The sequence below is a fragment of the Vespula pensylvanica genome, chromosome 9, assembly GCF_014466175.1.
Source record: "Vespula pensylvanica isolate Volc-1 chromosome 9, ASM1446617v1, whole genome shotgun sequence".
In the NCBI taxonomy this organism is placed as follows: domain Eukaryota; kingdom Metazoa; phylum Arthropoda; class Insecta; order Hymenoptera; family Vespidae; genus Vespula; species Vespula pensylvanica.
This window is the reverse complement of record NC_057693.1, coordinates 878389-900231: the sequence shown is the minus strand read 5'-3', so window position 1 is coordinate 900231 and position 21843 is coordinate 878389. Positions and strand designations below refer to the sequence as shown.

The 21843-nt window shown below is 32.8% G+C and overlaps 3 protein-coding genes across 10 annotated transcripts in view; 1 reads left to right on the top strand and 2 right to left on the bottom strand.

Moving 5' to 3' along the window:
• Positions 1-4378, top strand: part of LOC122631421 (serine/threonine-protein kinase Warts-like) — a 123119-nt gene extending 118741 nt beyond the window's left edge. For all 5 annotated transcript variants that reach the window (XM_043817080.1, XM_043817081.1, XM_043817082.1 and 2 more), the window contains one exon: positions 912-4378. In XM_043817080.1, the coding sequence (XP_043673015.1) occupies positions 912-1280 (369 nt within the window). In that variant the 3' untranslated portion in view covers positions 1281-4378. The remainder of the gene's footprint in view (positions 1-911) is intronic.
• Positions 4346-8309, bottom strand: LOC122631422 (alpha-amylase 1-like). The gene is made up of 6 exons (XM_043817088.1): positions 8106-8309; positions 6434-6864; positions 5445-5805; positions 4697-5185; positions 4463-4588; positions 4346-4430 (listed from the first exon to the last, which is right to left on the bottom strand). Exons 1-5 carry the CDS (start codon positions 8277-8279, stop codon positions 4574-4576), a joined length of 1470 nt encoding a protein of 489 aa, XP_043673023.1. The 5' UTR covers positions 8280-8309; the 3' UTR covers positions 4346-4430; positions 4463-4573.
• A 5819-nt stretch (positions 8310-14128) lies between these two features.
• Positions 14129-20948, bottom strand: LOC122631424 (serine-enriched protein). Of its 4 annotated transcripts, none has more exons than XM_043817093.1 (10): positions 20798-20948; positions 20097-20266; positions 19029-19231; positions 18673-18808; positions 17715-17753; positions 16592-16709; positions 16031-16188; positions 15671-15802; positions 14918-15100; positions 14129-14586 (listed from the first exon to the last, which is right to left on the bottom strand). In XM_043817093.1, the coding sequence occupies exons 3-10, from the start codon at positions 19214-19216 to the stop codon at positions 14542-14544; spliced, it is 999 nt and encodes a 332-aa protein (XP_043673028.1). In that variant the 5' UTR covers positions 19217-19231; positions 20097-20266; positions 20798-20948; the 3' UTR covers positions 14129-14541. The 4 variants fall into 4 exon arrangements, with proteins under 4 accessions (XP_043673028.1, XP_043673025.1, XP_043673026.1 ...); XM_043817090.1 differs by having other exon boundaries at positions 14129-14590; positions 20798-20946; XM_043817091.1 differs by having other exon boundaries at positions 14129-14590; positions 20097-20263; positions 20798-20926.
• Positions 20949-21843: the final 895 nt, after the last annotated feature.

Genomic DNA, 21843 nt, shown 5'->3' with positions numbered 1-21843 from the left:
CTCTCTCTCTCTCTCTCTCTCTCTCTCTCTCTCTCTCTCTCTCGTTCATTCTCTGTCTTTCTTTCTCTTTCTCTCTCTTTACTCTTTCTTTAACGCTTCGTTACTGCAGTATATGAAGTGTAATGCTATTATAATGTATTAGGTATGAATCAGTGTTCTGCTGGATATAGATTAATATCTGAAAATAAAAATAATGTATAAACAAGCGTTGATACAATGAGTCGAGGGAAGACGTTGTCTTTTCTTCATTCGTCATGTAATACATCGAGCAATAAAAGTAGCTTAGCAAATTTAAGCGTATATATAACGTAATAATAAACTCGTTATTATTATATATTCTGATTCAACGTTTGTAATAAATAAAGTGAGTCTTTTTCATATGTATAATATATATATATATGTGTGTGTGTGTGTGTGTGTATGTGAGCGTGTGTATGTGTGTATATTATAAATACATCACCGTCGCTCTATTCTATATATGATACGGTTTATTAATTTTATCTGACTTTTATGTTTGTACAACTACATACATAAAATTACATATCTTCCATTTCTTTCACTTATTTCTGTTCTTCTCATAGAAAATATACTTCCGTCAAATTAAATTATTATTAACATTATTCCTTCCCTTATTACTTATTACGTAAACATATCGTTTACAATTTTATTAGACTCCGTAAATTACTCGCGACTACTTCGGTAATGTCCCATTGAAATGCACTTTAAACATTCTAGAGTTCTTAGATTTATTTCAAATACTAATAGATACGTCGAAAGTGTGGGTGTGTCGAATTTTGATCTCTCGTTGATAATACATAAGAAATTTCAATTCGATCGAAAAAAAAAAGTACGTTTTCGTATCCGTTCTAACGTATCATTTTTTTCTTTTCCTTTTTTTTTTTAATTTTCAGAATTTCCGAGAGCACCGTATCGACGGGGCCGCGTTACCGCTACTATCGGAGGAACATCTGACGGGACCAATGGGTATGAAACTGGGACCAGCCTTGAAGCTTCGAGCAATGCTCGCGCGGAAGCTTGGGGCGTGTACCGTCTGTCTTCACTGTGCGCATTGCCACAAGACGCAGCTACCTATGCTAAGTACGGCAGCTGCAGCTGCTGTCGTCGTTCAGCAGCAACAGCAACACCAACAACAACAACAACAACAGCAACAACAACAACAGCAGCAGCAACAACAGCAACAGCAACAACAGCCACAGCAACAACAACAACAACAATTGCAACAGGCACAGGGTAGACGTCCGAGTAGTACGGGTAACTGACAAATACTGGCGGGGGCTCCCTCTTTCGGCCTTGAAGGAGCGCCTGCCATTACGATCGACTCTCCAGATCCAAACAGAGCCCTGAGGATAGAAAGGCGTATTCCACGGCCGATACGTAAACCAGAGGTTGTCTTCAAAAAACCGATTAAACAGTGACACTAGGAGAGATACTGTGTGCTTTCGGTTAAACGGAACGGGGATGGGGGAGAAAAATAACGAAAAAAGAAAAAAAGAAAAGAAAACACTTTTTACGAGACACCAAACTTTGTTTTGAACGATGACGAGATTACGATGGTGTCACCATGAGTGCCGTGAGTTACGTGTTCGTTCGATAAGTGAACCTGTATTCTCATTCGCTTAACATTTGACATCGTCCATGAATTATCAAAGATACATTTCGATTCTTTTAAACGGGTTTATGGTTTGAATTTTCTACGTGACGATTGAAGAATTGATATTGAAAGGTATCGATTTACAATACGAATTAGATACGAGAGAACAGAGACTTTAGTCGATGTTGGTAACCTGTACCTAGTATAAGAGTACCTAGAATACTGCTCAGAGATATTTTCGGGCATACGCATGGAATGACGTTAATTTTTCTATATATATATATACATATATATATATATGTACATGTATATATATGTGTATATATATATATATATATTTTTATGTCAGATAAAAGAGCGAAAGAGCATCGGTATAAAATTTTCTTTAACGCCTAAGGTAAGCTCGTAAGTTATATATCTACATAATTGTGTTGTGTGAGAAAATCGATAATATAAGAAAACGCGTGCCTACGCTCGAAATGTCTTCCAGAAAGTGTCGTTAACGATCGCAATCATGTTTGTTATCGCGTTATACATACATTTAATAATCCAATATGGGTCGCGAGAACTTAATAAAATATATGCGATACGCGAGTAATGTGTGTGAACGAAAGAAAAGAGAATCGAAGAATGAATCGAAGAATGTACGTGCGTGAAAAGGAAAAAAAGAAAAAAGAAAAAAAAAAAAAGAAAGAAAAAAGAAACCCGATATGTAACTATTATTCGAGAGAATCATGTGCAATAAACAATACGCGGGTTTCGCCGAGGATGTACTTTTTAAACGAATAATATTAGATTAGAAATTAATATGAAATAACTAATTCGCACCGATCGTTGTTCCGTTTATATATTTTAACGACGTTTTTTACATCGACGATTGTAACGATTAATATACTAAATTATATTTTTGCTAACGCTCTATTGCAAAAAGAAAAGAAATAGAGAGGGATAGAGAGAGATAAAGAATTTGCATATAAAGTACGAGCGGCGGAACCGTTTAGAGAATTGTACATTTTCTTTTTCTTTTTCGACGTTCGTTACGAGCGTTTATTTATTTAGAAACTAATCGTTGCCTTATCGTATTCACTGTAATAATAATTAAGAATCGAACGACTGTATGTAGTAGAGATACAACGACGACGAGTAAGAACGGCGAACCTGCATCGTCGAAATAAAAAGAAAAAAAAAAATTATAGAAATTATCATCGGTTCGTACGACGAGCAGTATTTTTAGATTTACATTAGCCTAAATTTACTGCAAGTTATACATATAATAAATATATGTATATGTGCACGAGTACTTACGAGCATTTCGAGATTCGCCTTTATGATGAAACCGAAAAAATAATTAATTAATTTCCCTTTGATTATATTATTGTCACTAGCGATGCGTTAATTTGTTTCATATTTAATAAAACTTGATCATTTTGTAATTATCGTGTATGACACAAACAAGCTTCTATATCGTTGCCAATTATAAAAAGTTTCGTTTGTCCACTTGTTTGTGTCGTATGGGATACTGATTTTTCTTCTCTCTCTTTTTTCTTTCTTCCTCTTAAAATTTAAAATGAAAATTGAAGAAAAATCTCTACGTTAGAATTAGATTTTAGGAGAATGCGAATCTCGATGATGTGAGAGAGTACTCGAATCAGCGGCTTTTACTTAAAAAGAGAAAGAAAGAATCATTGTACATAATTGCTTAAGCATTTATTTATATTGTGCTTTTACAAATGGACTCGTAGTATTTTATTCAACGTTATAAACGAAGTAAACAATTTCGGTCGGCGGATTGATCTATACAAGAGGGTAAAAAGAGAGAGGAAAAGAATTATACATATATATATATATATATATATACATATGTATATGAAGGCAAAATCGCATCTTTGTATCAGTGTTGGGCAATACTTCATTCAATTAATGATTAATTATTCAATCGTTATAATTTGAATTATTTAAATTATTAATAGATAGATTAATGATTAATAATTGAAGTTTTGGTCGTGAAATTAATATCTGTTTTTATATATTTTTCTTATTTTCCTGATAATTATTATACGTATATTATCCTTATTATTATTTAAAAATTAATTAATAAATGAGATCAATGTGTCTCTAAGAAACAGCTTGTTAATGATTTCGTTTCATAATCGCGTACAAAATAATACATTTCAATGATCGACATTATATTTACGAAGTAGTTCGTCAATGTGCGAGTTTAAATTATTTAAGATATTTTAAATGTAGGACAGGTAAAATCATTGACTTCATAAAATCAAGAAGAATACATAGGAACAAATATTCACGGCGATGATTACATAATTAATTTCATCGTATAACATTTTTAATATTAAAATAATATTAATATTATTTTAATATTAAATAAAAAACAAGTTTAATCGTTAATTGAACTTATTGTCCAAAATTGGCTTTGTATCGATAGAAACGAAGCTGTACAACAGTACAACAAAGAGGAACGGTTAACCAGTTTTGTGATAAAAACCTATAATTTCATTCATTTCTATACATATACACACATACAAACCTCTCCTCAGTTTTCTTTACGTTGTTTACTTACGACTTCGATCTATATTTCTCACTCATCTCCCTTTTCTTTTTTTTTCTTTTTTTTTTTAACTTCTCATTGCGAGTCTGTCGTGTATTATTTTACGTTTAACTGTCATAATATGTATAGTAGAAATTAATGGTGAAAAGAGAAAAAAAAACAGTACATTGTTTCTGTTACAATATATTTGTTGAAAGATACCAGTCGCTTTCCTTTTTGACCTGATTACAGGAACCATAAATCGAATGAAATGGATTATATCAAATAATTATATCATATCGTATAATATGGATTATTTTAATCCGATGATCTATCCCATAGATAATTAATTAATATAGAAATATGTTCGTTAGATAATTTAAAATCATATATGTTTTAGAACGATTTAATTTCTTTTAGTTTTCTTTGGCCTGTAAAAAAAGAAAAAAAGAGAAAGGAAAAAATTTTCATCGAGTTCTCGTTAGGTAATTGAATCTTATTAATTTGATTGAATTTATTAACTTCGATTTATTACTTACGTTAATGTGAATAGCCAAAACTCCATCTTCTTCTCCGGAAAGTATTTCGACGTACGCTTTTTTATCGGCTGTAACTTCAACCACTTTACCTGTACATCTGCCGTTCTCGAGATTTCCAGAAATGACATCGCAATATCTGCCAGCGGGTAAGCAACTGTCGAAGGTTCTTTTCAAGTCCCAACTGTTGGCATTGATCGCGATGAATCCACGATTGCCTCGACAGAATGCGATCTGATTACTACCGTTGTCCCACCAGTGATTTAACTTGGTACCGTTAACAGCAACTCGGAAACGCACCATGTTATATATCTGTCTCCAACGATGCTCACAGACCCAACCGTTTCCACAGGTATTGTCTTCGTTAATAATCGGAGAGAGAATATTTCCATCTGAATCCGCTGGTGGACTATCGTCGAACTTATTAAAATGATAAGAGCTCATGACTCGTGGTGTACCATAAGGATGAGCCAACATGAACGCTACGGCCATCTAAATTCACAACATTCGTATTAATCTGAGTAACAACTATTAATATCGATCTTTTCAAATCATTTTGACTTTCGAATATTTAATATAATTCGTTGATCCTTTGTCTGTCTATTGAAATGAACGATGAAAAAGAAACTAGTAATATAAATTGTACGATTTGAAGAGAATTGTAGGCTTATGTGTAAATGCACGTTGGAATGTGCTGCATCGTGTATGCTGTCTACAGAATACGCAAAGGATTAACGTTTACAAGAATTACCTTGTACAACTTGGAAAATTTGTAGATGAGTGTACCGTCGGAACGTTGAGTGTCGTGATTGTCAATGAATACCAAAGCATCGGACGAAGGCATGAGATTCCAAGCTTCGCCCCAGTTAACAAACCATTTCAAATCATTTTTGCCAAAGAAAGCATTGCCGAGTTCGCGACCGTATTGGAATTCCGTCACTGCAGCGAACTCGTATTCTTTTTTTGAAATCGCCTCGCCACCATAATCTATAACCTCTTGGAAAATGTATGGCTTTGAATAAGGTTGAAATCCATGTTTCGTGTTAAGATCCTTAATTCTCGAATAGATGACTTCTAAATCTTTTGGCCACATATGTTTTGCTGCATCGATTCTATGGAAAATAAAGGAAATGAGTATTTACTGTTTTTAATACGCATGCTAAGATGTTCTGACAAATATCAAATAGTTACGATCCTTTTGGATCGTAATTACTTTCCCATTTTGTTCTCAGTTAAGACTCAATTATTTGATATAATTTCTTTTCTCTTTAATATACCAATCGAGAAAAAATTGTATGCAGTAATTTTTTAACGTAACTTTGTATTAACAAAACAATTCCTTTTTGCTTCTTGTATCAATTGAAAAGAAAAAAATAGTATTATCAGACAGTAGATAATGTTTTCCGATTGAAAGTTACATGATCAGACAAATAAAAAGATAACGTTTTCTGACCCAGAAATTGACAACAATGATGATGTATAGCGCAGTTAAAAAAAAAACCAATATTTTATCACATTCTTTTTTTTTTCTTTAATATTTTAATAAAATTAAAAAATCCTTTTAGGCTCATATTGATTTTTCAAAAAAGACATTTAACGAAAGTAGTAGCCGTCTCTGAGCACCGTAACAAGTGTGTTTAAAAATTAAAAGAAATATATAATAAAATTTCTTGAAATTTATTCATTTATTCATTTCTAAAACGAATTTGAATTTTGAATAATTAAATCTGAATAACTAACCTAAAGCCAGCGACCCCAGCGTCAACAGCTTCGTTCAAAAACTCAACGATCTTTTCCCTCACGTACTCGCTGCTTTGATCAAGGTCGTGAAGTCCCACCAATTCGCAATTGCGTACGTTACTTGCATTTCTATAATCCGTTATGTCGCACTTAGGATGAAAATCTTTAATCGAGTACGGTACGGCAGGATAATCGTATTTATAAGTGTCTGCTGTCGAACCACCAGTTCCTTTGGCATCTTTGTGATTCCCACTCATGTGATTGAACACAACGTCAACGTATATCCTTACATTAACATTGTTACATCTTCGTACCATGTCCTTGAATTCTTGCTCGTTTCCAGATCTCGTTCTCCATAAGTACGATATTGGTTGATATCTTTCCCACCATGGCCGAGAAGATACAATTACGTTCTCTTGAATCGGTGAGACCTTCGAAATTATTACATCGTATAATATACAATAATAAATAATCTCATCGTGAGACTTTTACAAACTTAATATTAAATTAACGAAGTCTTATCTGTAGAGAATCAAAAATACATGGAAATCTTTGCCAGATGCTTGAACAGCTGTAATGTATTTAAAAAAAAGAAAAAAAGAAAAAAAAAAGAAATGAAAGACTACTTGACCTTGCGAATTGTACTTCGATTGTTTCAAGTGTTCGTTAATTATATCTTTATGAAACATGAAAATACATTGAAATTTAGACTTGCTACTTTGAAATGATATAAAAAGACAATATTCTAAATGGCAATTCTAAGAAGAATCAGCAGCGTAAGAATGTAAATGGAAAATGGAACACGAAGCTCTCGATTCTACGAATAGTAATCGACTTCATTGTTTCGTTGTTCGTTTATATAACGTTTCTGCAGAATTCCTTTCATCTGGTTGTGAATCAGCCGTCGAACAAACGACAATCTTTAAGTGGAACTCATTGGATATTAAACATTTTTCTTTTTTTTTTCTTCTCTATTTTTTCTTTTTCTCTCTCTCTTTCTCTCTCTTTTTTTTAATTCGTTCTCGTCCTTTACTATATAGCCACGCATTCTTTTCTTTCATTAATCATACCTACATATATCTAGACTTTCATGTTTATATACCTATTGCGTCACACGTTACGTATTCACACATAACACCAACACAAAATTCAAAATCTATTCAGCTATTTCACGTGATCTCTAAAGATCTCTCTCGAAGGCTACAATTGGTTTGGGCAAAGAGAATCAATCACGATTACATTCTGTGGTTTTCATTATGCTACATTTTTATTTCATTAATCATCTCCCTAGATACATTATCTTCTTATTTACATATAATTCGTATAAATCGTAAAGAGAGAGAGAGAGAGAGAGAGAGAGAGAGAGAGAGAGAGAGAGAGAGAGAGAGAGAGAGAGAGAGAGAGAGAGAAGAAAAAAAATGACACGAACGAAAATCGATCGATCTAACAAGTCATTCCAAATAGTTACGTTCGTTTCTATGCACGTTATCCTTTTTTTAAAGAAATAAATAGAAAATTGCTTATATAAATTAACTAACAAATGAATGATAAAACCGCGTGAATTGATTCTTTGACCTTCGTTACTTCGTATTCGTAAAATGAATCGAAATCGTAAATCGCATTTAATGAAGAAGTTTAATAGAAAAAGTGTGAAATTTTTATTTTACAGTACCTGTATTCCACCGTAGCCCATCGGTCCCAAAAATCTTTCGCACTCATCCGCAATGTCCTTCCATTTCCATTCGAAAAGATGGACCATAGTATCATGGCCGTTGACATAGTGAGGAGTTTTGTAAGCGTTGGTCACAGAGAATAACAATGCCAATACACTCACGAGTAACGCCATTCTGATGTGTGACTCTCGTTGCTTGCTCAGAGCATATATACACATGCATAGAGATATGTATGTGTAAAAGAAATTTAAACACTACATTCAAACGTCTAATCGTTCTCGCACATCCAAAGGTCGTCTTATTTACTCTCCGCGTTATCGATAATACTTTTTAATGCACTATCATAAAATTTTTAGAAACGATAATACCACTCGAGAGTTTTTTATTGGTTAATATCAACTTCCCATTTAAGATATAGTATCGCAATAAATTATATTCTCCGTATTTGTACATAATGTGGAGTCTTCCGACATTTATTCTATAGGATGGATGGATATTCTTTTAATGTCATTAGTACAAACCTAGTTAGAAACAAGAAAGAACATTTGTGATTTATTCATTCATTAATAAAAATTTAATTATTTCTTATTCATTAGATGTCAAGTTATTCCAATATGAATATAACGATCGATAAATATTATAAAGTGGAATAGATAATTGTGATTTTTTTTTTCTTCTTTTACGTATAATAATAAGATTCAATGAATGTCAAAAGAAAAATACATAAATCTACTATATACCTGTTCTTGTATCGTTGACTCATAAGACAAATAACTAATAGACTAATCGATTAATAATAATCTTATTTTCTTCTATCGAGGTTTCCGCACGTTTCCGTCCAATTTATCAACGATCATTTTCAATAATACAATATTTTGAGCTTCACTAATGCCGATAATGTTTTCAAACGTATCGATTGACGAGGTTAATCATGACTAGGAAGCAATAGTGTAATGAGTTTACGTTCTAAACTCTCTTGTAAATAGTTCGAAATAAGAAAGGAACTAAGGCGAGTTCGTAATTACTTGTTTGATCATAACAAAAGCTTTAAAATTAAAAACAAAAATTTTTTTTATTTATTTATCTCTCTTTATAGATAAACAAATAAACTAAAATAGTTTACAGAACGTAGTTCTCCTACGTAAATTTATTTTATTCTCGAATAGAAAATTGTTTAATTTATTTATCCTACTTAGAAACTAGTTATCGTCCTCAGTGTAATAATTTCCATGTAAATATTTACATTAGAAGAGAGTTGTATTGTATCAAATAATTCCAAAGTAGATACCATCAATTACGAACAATGAAATATAGGTTGCATGTTATATCTATAGCGTATAGATTGAATTTGAATTCAATTGTCAAAGAAACCTTTCGTTAATCTTTTTTATAAAAGTAAAATTTTATCAGTCATCCAATCATACAAAATTCAAAATAAAATGCAAGACAGTTCAATAAATGGAATGTTTACCATATGTTGATGTTCGTGATCCAACGGCATGATATCTTCCGTTATTCGTAAAGGCAATAGATCCACCGATGGCGAGTATCTGATCCGTTGCCATGTGATTCATTACGTCGTCGATCCTCGCATCGGATCGATTGCACCATCTCTTCTCCATAACCGTTGATGATTTTATAAGATACAAACTGATATATCTTTATCCACGAGCTACCCTCCAATATCATCTTCTCGGTATAATAGAAGACACCTGGCGAATAAAAACTTGGAAGATCTTTGCGTGTTTTAGGATTTATCAACGGTATCAAATTTTTAATTGTAAAGTCGAATCGTAACTTTGTCATATTACTTACTCGATAAATAAAATAAATCAAAAGGATTGATCTTCAGGTGCATTCGCGCCTTTCTCCCTTTATTTTTATACGTGGACTGATTTGGCTACAGTATATCACAACATTATAGAGATCGAACTTTAAGTAGAATCGTGTGCCAATCGGCTGGCGAACTTCTTTTTTTTTTTTCTTCATTTTCTTTTTTTATTTTTTTACATATACTTTTTTGTTTTCTTCGTTTTTTTTTTTTTTTTTTTTTATTAATTTCTTTTTTTTCCTTTTTAATCCTCTTACTGTCTGCTCCTTCAAACGCTCACGTATCACGCTAACACAATTCTATATGCGCGCACATTCCACGAATATGAACGAGTGAGAAATAATATTGTCGATAATACCATAGAGAAAAATTATTATACGACAATAGTAAGAATAATTATGGTTTGATCTTTCTCCTTTTCTCTTTTTTTTTCTTTTTTTTTTTCTTTTCTACGCGCGATCCGTCATATTAAATTATTTTATATATATATATATATATAAAATCAATCGGACCAACGGAGAGAAACGATTGTTTTCGATGAGATAGCGTATGACGTGGAATTGGCGCGATTAGGCTGTTTAACGGATATTATTTATTGTTATCATTATTATTCTTACTATTTTTTTTTCTTCTTCTTCTTCTTTTTCTTGTTTTTCTTATTATTAATGTTTACTCTTGTTGTTGTTGTTCTTCTTCTTCTTATTCTTCTCTTTCTTATTATTAATATTATCATCATTAGTATTATCATTTTTGACGGACATCTTACAATAGTACAAAACAATAAAAATATCGATGCGCACGGACAGATGTGGAGATATAGACGAGAAAATTAGCGTTCGACATTCATCAATATATCCTTGACACTTATGCAATCGGGAGCTAATCGCATCACACGACGACGAATAATGAAATATACATTTTGAAATTTAGAGAAAGAGAAAGAGACAGGAAGGCAGAGAGAGAGAGAGAGAGAGAGAGAGAGAGAGAGAGAGAGAGAGAGAGAGAGAGAGAGAGAGAGAGAAGAGAGAGATGATAGCGACAGTTGTTTAGGTTTGTTTTTAAGTACTTTTTTTTTTAATAATTATTGTGCACCTTCGTGATAGTTACACGAGTAACTTTGAGTGATTATCATGGATAATCGAAATGTTGATTTTGATAGATCAACAATGAATTAAAAGATATGAAGAAATAAGATATGAAAGATAATACCTGATATAGCAAATTGATTAGTGCTACGAGATTGTTAATAGTTGTATAAACGTTGTATACGAGAGAGAAAATAAAGGGAGAGAGAAAGAGAGAGAGAGATAGAGAGAGAGAGAGAGAGAGAGAGAGAGAGAGAGAGAGAGAGAGAGAGATAGAGAGAGAGAGAAAGAGAGAGAGAAAGATTTGTTTCGTAACAAAACATATCGAAGATAATAAAACATTCATTTTTCAAAAATAAATAATATATATCGAATCGAACATATCTCCGAGATTTTTTTTGTGTAAAATATTTGTATAAAAAATTCGATGATTACTTTATAATAAAATAATAATAATAATAATAATAATAATAATAATAATAATAATAACAATAATAATAATAATAACAAAACAATTAATGGTTCGATATAAATCACGATAAACGATACATAAAACGTAAAACATTGTACGCACACATACATTACGGCGATTCTTATTATACATTAACGATTCTATTACACAGATGGTAGCAAGTGAGATTATTTTTCTATTACTTTTCTTTCTCAATAACAATCGATAGATCAGAATCGGTAGCAACCAACTCGGGACGCGAGCTTCCCTTCAAATCGGAAATAGATTTGCGCGAACTTCTATGAGTTTTAATCAAATTTCATCGCCAAGTTTTCTCCTTTTTTTTTTTTTCTTTCTAAAATTTTAACATCGATCAACGACATATTAATATCTTTCCTAGCGCGCAACTTCGATAAACATTCTAAATTAAATGTCAAATAATCAAATAGGTTTAATGTCATTCAAACGATACGTATCTCTCTGAGAGAAATATTGCAAACATTTTGGAAGTACGACGAGTGGAAGACGAAATCGCATGATTAAATGAGAAAATAAAATCGTATTGATAATGACTTACGATCGTTGATTTATAATAGATTTAGTATCTTTCTTTTTTTTTCTTTCGTCTTTCTTCTTTCTTTGCTTTTTGTATTTTTTTTTTTTGTTTTCTGTTTTTTCTTTTATTTTCTTTATCGAGAGTGGCAGTTTAGACGTAGCATTTTCCAAATGATTTTTAATAGATCTTTGACTTCCACTTGAAAATTATTTAGTAAATCGATTTCGTTTCATTTTAGAATAAGTGTTCTTATTGAGTTGTAGATGTTAACTATGCTAATGATAAATCAATATCAATAAGAGAAATGTGTAACAATAATAAAAGGAAATAATAAAATTAGAAATCGAATCATTATATTAATGTGTGTTTGTGTGAAATCATCGGCGGTCGGTTTAACTAGTTTCGCATTAAATTGATAATAATATATTCTGCAACTTCAATGTTGTATCAAATATATATGTATATGTATATGTATATATATATATATATGTATATATGTATATATGTATGTATGTATGTATAATATGTGTGTATATATACATATATCTATATATATATTATTTAGTAATTAGTCTTTGTAGTTCTCTGACATCATTATCATAATCGATGGATATGTCGTAGATAAAGTACAATATTCAACAATAACATCGTGAGTGATCCATCTAATAACTATGCACGAATATCTTGCGCGGAATGAGAAACGCGAATGATCATTTTAAATTCAATAATAACAGGATATATGTATGATACCGATGATTAATATATAACGATATAATCTTTGCTTTCTTTTGTCGAAAATGCAATTGGAATATAATCGCCTATTATAACATGTTTATGAATAAATATATGTCGAGCAAGAAATTCATTGATTAATTAATTAATATATATTTAAGAAGAGAGATGATAAGTTTCTTTCGATTTAGAAGATTCAAGATCAAATTACCGCTTTTAGCGGACTAATGTTTTGTTCTAGAGAAAGACAAAATGAAAAAAAAAAAAAAAAAAGAAAAAGAAAAACAACAACAATAAATGTCCCGATGATTTCAACGTCAATTAGCTAATATAATCAATGAAAGACTACAAAGTCGTCTTGACACATTTGACAACGCACATACATACGGTATCTATCTATGTAAATATCGTTCGCCATTAACAATCGAGATTAACATTGCTCAAATGAATTTTTGTAATTTCCTTTAGTAAGGCGCGCAATTGTGCTTATCGTGCTCCACAAAAGCAATCGAATATCACAAATTCGTAGTCGAAGGAAGCGTTCCGATTGTAAGCTTTCTTACTTGTATGCACAATTACAAATATATATGCATTACCAACGGTATTTTATTTATTTCTTTTTTTTATGTTTTTTGGAAAAAACCGCCTAATTAAAATTTCAACAGATTCAAACGGCAACGTATGATAAATATCTGTATCTATTAATAATTTTCACGCGTGCGTGTACGTGTAATGTGTGTTTGTGTCTGTGTACTATATATACTATTTTATAAATACGTATATATATATATATATATATGTATGTATGAGTATATATGTATATATATATATATATATATATATATATATATATATTTATAAAATTTCTTAATTCTAGAAAAAAAAAAGAAAATGCAGGTCGCATTGTTTCGAACTGTACGACGAAAGTATACGAAACGATAATCCTCAAATTAAACGATAACGCAATTACCATTTCGTTTAACTCTATCCAACTCGATCTACAATACCTCTAAACTATAAACAACGGCTGAGAATAAGCGATCTAAGACTTCAGTTTAGAACTTGTGCGTTTTATATAGCCAAACTAAATCCGTCCGGCCTTCTCGTCTAAGAACCAATCGTATGTAGAGACCACCTAATCCATCTATCGGATGGATGTTTTGTTGTTGTTGTTGTTGTTGTTGCTGCTGCTGTTGCTGTTGTTGTTGCTGTTGTTGCTGTTCTTGTTCTTGTTGTTCTTGCTGCTCTTGCTTTTGTTCGTGTTGCTGTTGTTGCATTTGTCTTTCTTGTTCCTCGAATTGCTGTTGTTTCTTTTTTTCTTGAAGCTTTGCTTCCTCCTCCTTTAATCGGAGCTGCTTTTTTTCTTCTTCTTCTTTTTCTTCTTCTTCTTCTTCTTCTTCTTCTCGTTGCTGTTGCTCTTTTTCTTTCTGTCGTTGTTCCTCTTCCTCTCGCTGTTGTTCCTGCTGCTTCTGTCGCTGCTGTTCCTCTTCTCGCTGTAACTCCTTCTTCTCCCATTCTTCAATATCTGCATCGGTCGGAGCAACATCACCGTTTCTTGGATGCTCGTAGAAACTCCGTTCGTTCTCGCCGTTGCTGAATATATCCTCGCGTCGAGGCTCATCCGAAACGGCCGCTGTCAATGCGGCCGTGGCCTGAGGTTAGTTGCTACCAGAGTGCTGTTTGCGCTCGAAACCAGTGTCAGAGCCGCTCGAGCTCAGAGTCGTATTGCTACCGTATGGTTCCAAGGATGATTGGACCGACATACTGCGGCCTTGTTTCCTCACTTTGGGGGGGGAGAGTTTCCCGGGCTCGACACTGGTTGGGTCTGCCTGCAACAATCTCTTGGTCAAGTGACTTCCTAAGTTCGATCTATGATCGTCGATGAATTCGCTTTATATGATATATTTTTTTATATTATATTTATATTATATTTATTTATATATATATATATTTATGTACGCAAATATATGGATGCTTGTGTATATGCATAAATAAGAAGTATAGTTTATTTATTAATTTTCTTGGATATTTATTAATCTTTGAACATTGGATTCATTAAGTGTCAATCACTATGTTAAGTAGAGATTCATTATATCGTATAAAAACGTGGTAATGGTAAATGTAAAAATTGTAAGTGTTGGATAAATTAAACGCACCTGATAAGCTAAAGCGTTCATGATGATACCATCGGGTACCAATCCTAACGGATGAACCTCATTTACCAAAGCGTTTGTTGGAATTTTGTGAAATTGAATATACTCAAGAAAGTTGCCGATTATATCTTTCAATGGTGTATCTTGATTACTGTCATAGTATTTCTTGCTCCACATTAAGGCTGCCTAAAATAGAAGATAGCAAGAAGATTACGAAGTATTTATACATGATTATAGTTATTGCGAATTATTAGATTAATAGGAGCATGATGAATAATGACAAACAAAATCGAGTAATGAATTTCAGTTAGGATCTTTTTAGATCGTTTTCTTTTTTATAATAAATTGATTTTTTATAATACCCAATTAGGCATAATAGAATAATGTTAATTAGAAATAAATTATTTTATTAATGTGACCCATGTCTAATACGAACGTGTTGTTTTTAAAATATTCTTAATTAGTTTACAACAAATTAATAATACTTAATGATAAAAAGAAGTTCTTCTTTTCTTTCTTTTTTTAAACCAAATCGTCCAAAGGGAAGTGTAGCTTTGTTCGTAACACCTGGTCAATTTAATGAATTAATCAATATCTATCAGGCTGCGTTGTTGTTTTAGTCATTATTCATAATGGTCGGGTACTATTACTGGCTTGGTTCATAACATATACATATGTATACATATTTAACTAACACGCACACACATACACACGTATATAATATTTCGCTCTTTGGAATATTCTTTTCTAACTTACTTGAAATTTGGTAAATTCGTCCGCACGTAATTCTTCTCTTGCTAAGATCAAACGAACAACGTGTTGAGGCAACAACGTAAAAGATCCTAAGTTCAACACTTCGTTCCCATGTTCGTCTACGAATTCTAATACCTTCGAAGAGAGAATAAATAATACATTTACTATGTTACAAAATAAAGATCAATTCTATCTTATCGAAGATTAATTTTATCTGTTAAATCTAATGTTTTGCGAAGTGATCGTATTTGAAGATTACTTAGGACTAATAAATAAGTATAAATACTTGCATAAAATCTTACAAATCTAAAATATGTTCAAACAGTTATAAAATAGCATAGTTTTCTAAAAAATGCTTTTTACCTTTTGAACCAAAGATTTGGTGCATTTGTATTGTATGTAACGTTCAGCCGAAGCTAAGAGCGCACAAACCGTGTCAACGGTTATGCAACATTGAACGAATCCAGCACAGGCTTTTCTAAGTTCGTCCAATCCATAGTAATCGGCAGCATTCATGACACCTGTATAAATGAAAAAGTCGATCGGTCGAGCTCGGTAACGCATAAAGTATTGATTATCAGTGTTAGTCAGAGTGGGACAAACACATGCTCGTGTTCCCTATCAACGGAATGTTTACCGTACGTTAATTTATCGGGTATCGATTAGCTCGCATAGTCATCGACGATAATAGACTTGGGATCGATGATCGATCTCTTTTTATATATTTAAATAGTAAATAATAAATAGTAAAAAGTGAAAACAAATAAAATTCATACTACCTTTCGATTTATATATTATCGATATAACTATTCCGAGAGTTAAATAGTTATTAAATTAATCGACGTCCATCACAAGCGTCGTGTTGTCCCGATAAGCTATCGCTACCGTTCGATTTAATAAAAGAAAATAATATTTATTAATTACCCAACAAGGTTCTTGGTTGTAGAGTGACGCAACCGGTATGAATGTACTCGATGAGTTGACGAAAAACATCCGGCTCAAACTCTTCGATGATGAGAGTATGATGTTGATTCGATTGCGGCTACGAGCATGTAATTCGATGTTTCTTCATTAAGATCGATATCACACGGCGAGATTAGTTTCGATCTTTGTAAATCATGCGTAAGCTATTCCACCAGCATAGGGTGCATTTATTTATTTATTTATTTATTTATTTATTTATTTTTCTTTAGTTTTTACCCATTGCTCCGATGATACATTCACTTTCTATTTTTTTATTTATTTAATGAATTCTAATGCATTATTTGAAAGTTAGACTTCGATCAGATTCTTAAACAATTAAATAGATCGAGATAGTCAATGGGTAAAAATGAAGGTCATTTAAACATTTGCTCGTTCTGATATAAAGTACGAATAGATATAATGATTAATGCAACGATATTAATTCATCAAAATCAAATCTACCGTGCTCCAAGCATTAGAACCGTGCCTAATAAATATTTTATAGAGAATTATGTACACTAAAAAGAAAAAAGATGAAAAAGGAAAGAAAAAAGAATTTGTAAAATTTTACTCGCAGAGGAATCGTAAAAGTTTAATACCACGAATGCATATATATATACGCACTACATACCTATCTCATAAATTGGTTCGATATCGATGTTTCGTAAAGGCATCGTAAAAAAGAAGCGTGCAAAATTTGATACGCCGAAGGAAAAATCGAAAAATCAAATAAGACGAAATATATGTCGCATGCAATTTCGAATCGATTTGAGAAAAAAAAAGAACTAAATAAATACTAAGTATTCGAATCTCTCGACATAAATTCAATACGTAACATACATTTACGATAAATCAATAACGATAAATCAATACTAACGACTACGAAGAAAAAAAGAAAAAAAGAAAAAAAGAAGAAAAGAAAGAAAGAAAGATGGAGCATGACATTCACTAAAAGATCTTCATTAGTTCGATCTACTTGTGTATTAAAAAGTTCGACAAAAGATCATTCTAAGAAGAGATAATCGTAAGTGCTGTGCAATAAGAATTTCTATGGAAAAATTTTATGCGATCTTTTAAGAAGTACCTCTTGTATGGGTGCCAGCTGCTGAGTGAACCCTGATCGCTGTTTGACACATAACAAATGCACACTTACTATCTCGCAATTATTACTAATTTTATAGAAAAATGAGAAAAGAAAAATATGTCGAAACGCTTCTTTAACTGGTACAATTAATATCTTTCTATGTATTACAATGACTATCTTATTTTGTATTTTCCAAAATTATTTTACACATCGACACACAAACATCCTATATGTACATATAGATATATACATAGGATAAGTCCTAAAATAAATAAGAAATAATTTAATGGCGATTTCAGTACAGCAAAACAATCAAAAATGTTCATATATGTCTTATTTGACATATTTTTATTCTTTTACTATTTGAAAGAGAATTTGATTTTCAATTGATTCTCAACGAACTCTATCCGCTTACTTTCATAAAAGTGAAATACATTTCAATACCAGTATTTCCATACAGATGACTTACCAACGATTGTCTCATTCTCTTCATATGCCGAGATATTGCTCGGATTTATATTGAAAACTTTATTCAATTCTTTCACGTAAAGTTTCAACACTGTCAATGAGCGTTTTATATACAATGGATTTCAAATAGAGGATTTAAGTGAAGCGAATAAGCGAGAGACGATAAAAACTTCACGACTTATATATACATTTGAATATCGTTCGTTGAGAAATTGTCTAGAAATTGTCTAGAAATTCATTTCAAATTTTATCTAACGAAAAAGGATCATAAAAAATTAACGTCGCAAATACGAAATCAATGTCAAACATGACATTTGTTCATATATTTACATGAACCTTTATATTATTTTGACGTACCGAAGACAACCCTAAAATATATCCTCCGCTTATTCTAGGACATTCTGTATATATAGAACATAAGTTCCGTATAAGGAATTCTTCGCAAGGTTGACCGCAAGGATTCCAACGTCCAACTAATCGATTAATTTACCTGCTGTGCCGCGTTTTGTAAGTTCAGCAAAGGTTCGGAGCTTCTCTTTAAAAAAAGTCGTATCTTGTTCTCTCTCGTTGGCGCTTCTTTCTTTCGTTGAGGACTTGGTGCTTGATACAACATTTTATGAAAAACTCTGTGAATCAGAAGAGAAGAAAGAAAAACAAAAAACGAAAAAAAAAAGAAAAAACAAAATTAATTCCTTTTCCTTTTCTTTTTTTTTTCAAGGTTTCACGAATGATCAGAAGATCGAAAGATCGGATTTTTTTTTTTTTTTTAATAAGAGGTAAAATACAAAAGACAGAGGAAAAAAGGAGTAGAGAAAGGAAAAAGGGAAGAAAAATGTTGATACTAACCTACTTCTGGCAGCGAGAACAGCCTTCACGGCGCAAACAGGCTCTCTCGTGTCACCAACTAGAAAAGTGACATCGCAAAGTTCTGGCATGCTCGCCAGAAACTTCATGTCTTCGGCGAGACCGGTCTTATTCTCGAAGGTCGAATAATCCGACTCGTCGACCACCCGCGATCCCGAAGCTTCCGGCATCGGGCCTGTGCTTTCCTAAAGAAAAGAAACAAAACAAAAAGAGAAGAAGAGAATAAAACAGATTAAAACACAGATTAGTTAAATTGAAAGAAAGAAGAACGATGTCAGTTCGAAAATTCTCTATTCAATGGATTGCCAACGATAAATTACGACGAGCCTTTTATCGAAGAGAAAAATCTTTAGCAATAAATTCGTCGATAGATTCTTATATCCTATCCCTTCCTCCTCTTACACCTTCACCCCCATTCTACCATCAAACCTATCTCTATTTCTTATTTTTTCTTTCTTTCTTCCCTTCGCGAGATCGAATTACTTCCTCGTGTAGCAAACCAATTTCTCATCCACCACACGATTAACCTATTTTAATCATAGAAATCTTCCCTTCCATTCTCTCCCACTCCCACTCTATCCGATCGTATATTTTCTTTCACGACTGTGCAAAAAAAAAAAAAAAAAGAAAAGAAAAAGAAAAAAAAGGAAACCTTCAAATAATCCTAGCGTGAGTCAAGAACATTAAGACACCATCTACCAAAGATGTATATCATGATTTATCTATAATCCATCACGATCGTCTAACGATCCTTTAATAACGATATTAAGAATAAATGATATTTTAATAACGAATATTAAGAAGAAATAGTATCGGAGTAGTTTCGGAACAGACTGATTAAAGATTCTCGTTAAGATTCTAATTAAGAAACAAGTACGATAAGATGAATGTCAGAGTTCGTGTAAAATCGACTGAACGATAAAGACGAAAACAAAGGACAACCCTTTATTCTCGATCAACCCACTCCCCACTATTATCGCCCTCTCGAAAAGTCGAAGTAGAAGAAGTCAAGTAAAAGTAGTGTCCCAAAAGAAAGTAGAGGAAAATTACCTGTTGCTCGAGTCCCGGAGCCCGCTCGCTCGCCGGGCTACTTTTGCCCCGTAAAAACACTTTTACCCAGCTAACTTTTGTCTCTCGATTCACGCACACTCCACCGTGTTCATGTTCTTCGACGCTTTCGGCCACGGCTCAAAATTCTTGGAAGAGCATTCCTCCCTCTGCTATCGAACGTTTCAAGAGTTAAAGAGATACGATTGGGTGAGGTTCAATCGAAATAAGTGGGAGGGAAAGAAAAAAATGGCTTGAAACTTGGCGTTCGATAACCTCTCTCGATAGATCTCTTTTCTCTCTCTCTCTCTCTCTCTCTCTCTCTCTCTCTTTCACATACACACAAAAACACAGACATGCATATACAGACATAGAACACAAACGCGCACACACGCTCCACCTATCTCCCACGAGCTTTACAAATGAACTCTTCCAGCAGCCTTTCCTTCGCTAAGGAAAACTTTTCTCTTCTAATACCTGCTAAGAGGAATAAAACTCGATGCTTCGCGAGGTTTCTTACACTTGAAAGGAATCTCGTCAATAGGAGATAGATATGAGAGAGAGAGAGAGAGAGAGAGAGAGAGAGAGAGAGAGAGAGAGAGAGAGAGAGAGAGAAAGAGAGAAAGAGAGAAAAATTAATAGACAGTAATCTTCGCAACAAGAAAGAAAGGAAGAAAAATTCTTGATAATAAAAGTAACTAAACTGTTTCCGTAGTCACGCGCGTTTTTTCGCGATAAAAACTCGTTTTGCGAAATGTTCCAACGAACGAATAAACCTCGCGAACCAACAAAAGAGTGCTTTCGAGCTGTACGCTTCGACTTACGAAGAGCAACCTCTACTTGTCTTTCTCTATCTTTCTCTTGCTACCCTCCCGAAGCTCTCAAAAGCTCTCCAAACGCGCAGCCGCAATGAACGCGAATCGCACTGCGTCGGCGTAAACAAAACGAAGGACGTCCGCTTTAACGGGAGGTCCTTTTTTTATTCTTTTTATCGTCTTTCAAATTACCACTTATCAATGTTGGTACGGCCTTCTTTGAAATTTATCAACCGATCCAATTTGCGTTCGAACGATTTATGCGAAGGTATTCTCGATACGTCGATAAATACTACGGGATATTTGATATTAGACGGAAATAAATATATTCTCGAGTCGATTATTCGTTTTCCTCTGTCTTTTTTTTTTTTTTTTTTTTTTCTTTTTTTAATGATCTTTTATCCCTGAAATATTTTTCGAGTTCGAAAAATAAAATCACAAGAGAGAAGAAGAAGAAGAAAAAAAAAAGGAAAACGACAAACTTTTGCATCCTCATTTCATTATACATATATTTTTTTTGCAAGTTTTCTTTTCTTTTTTTTTTTACATATAATACAAAGATTGGATAAAAAGCTAACGTCAGAAATTTGTCCTTTTTTTTTTTTTTTAGATAACCATCGAAATTAGATAAAAAATAAGAATGCCACGACGTTCGCATCCCCCTTGGACAAATCTTTTGCCGATAGATATTTGGTTATGACGCGAGAGTAACGAAAGTGAAGGTAAACGTGAACTCGACGAGAATCCGGGTCAAGCTCAAAATCCGTACCCGTGTAGATCGCAGCCATTCACGTACGTGGTAGAAAACGCGTCGTCTCTCTTCGACCACCTATCCTTCTCCGGTAATCAATAGCGCTTGGTTCCGCAACAAGTAGTACATGTCGACCGTGCATAACAAAATACCGACAAAAATATCAAAAACCTGACCTTATGAT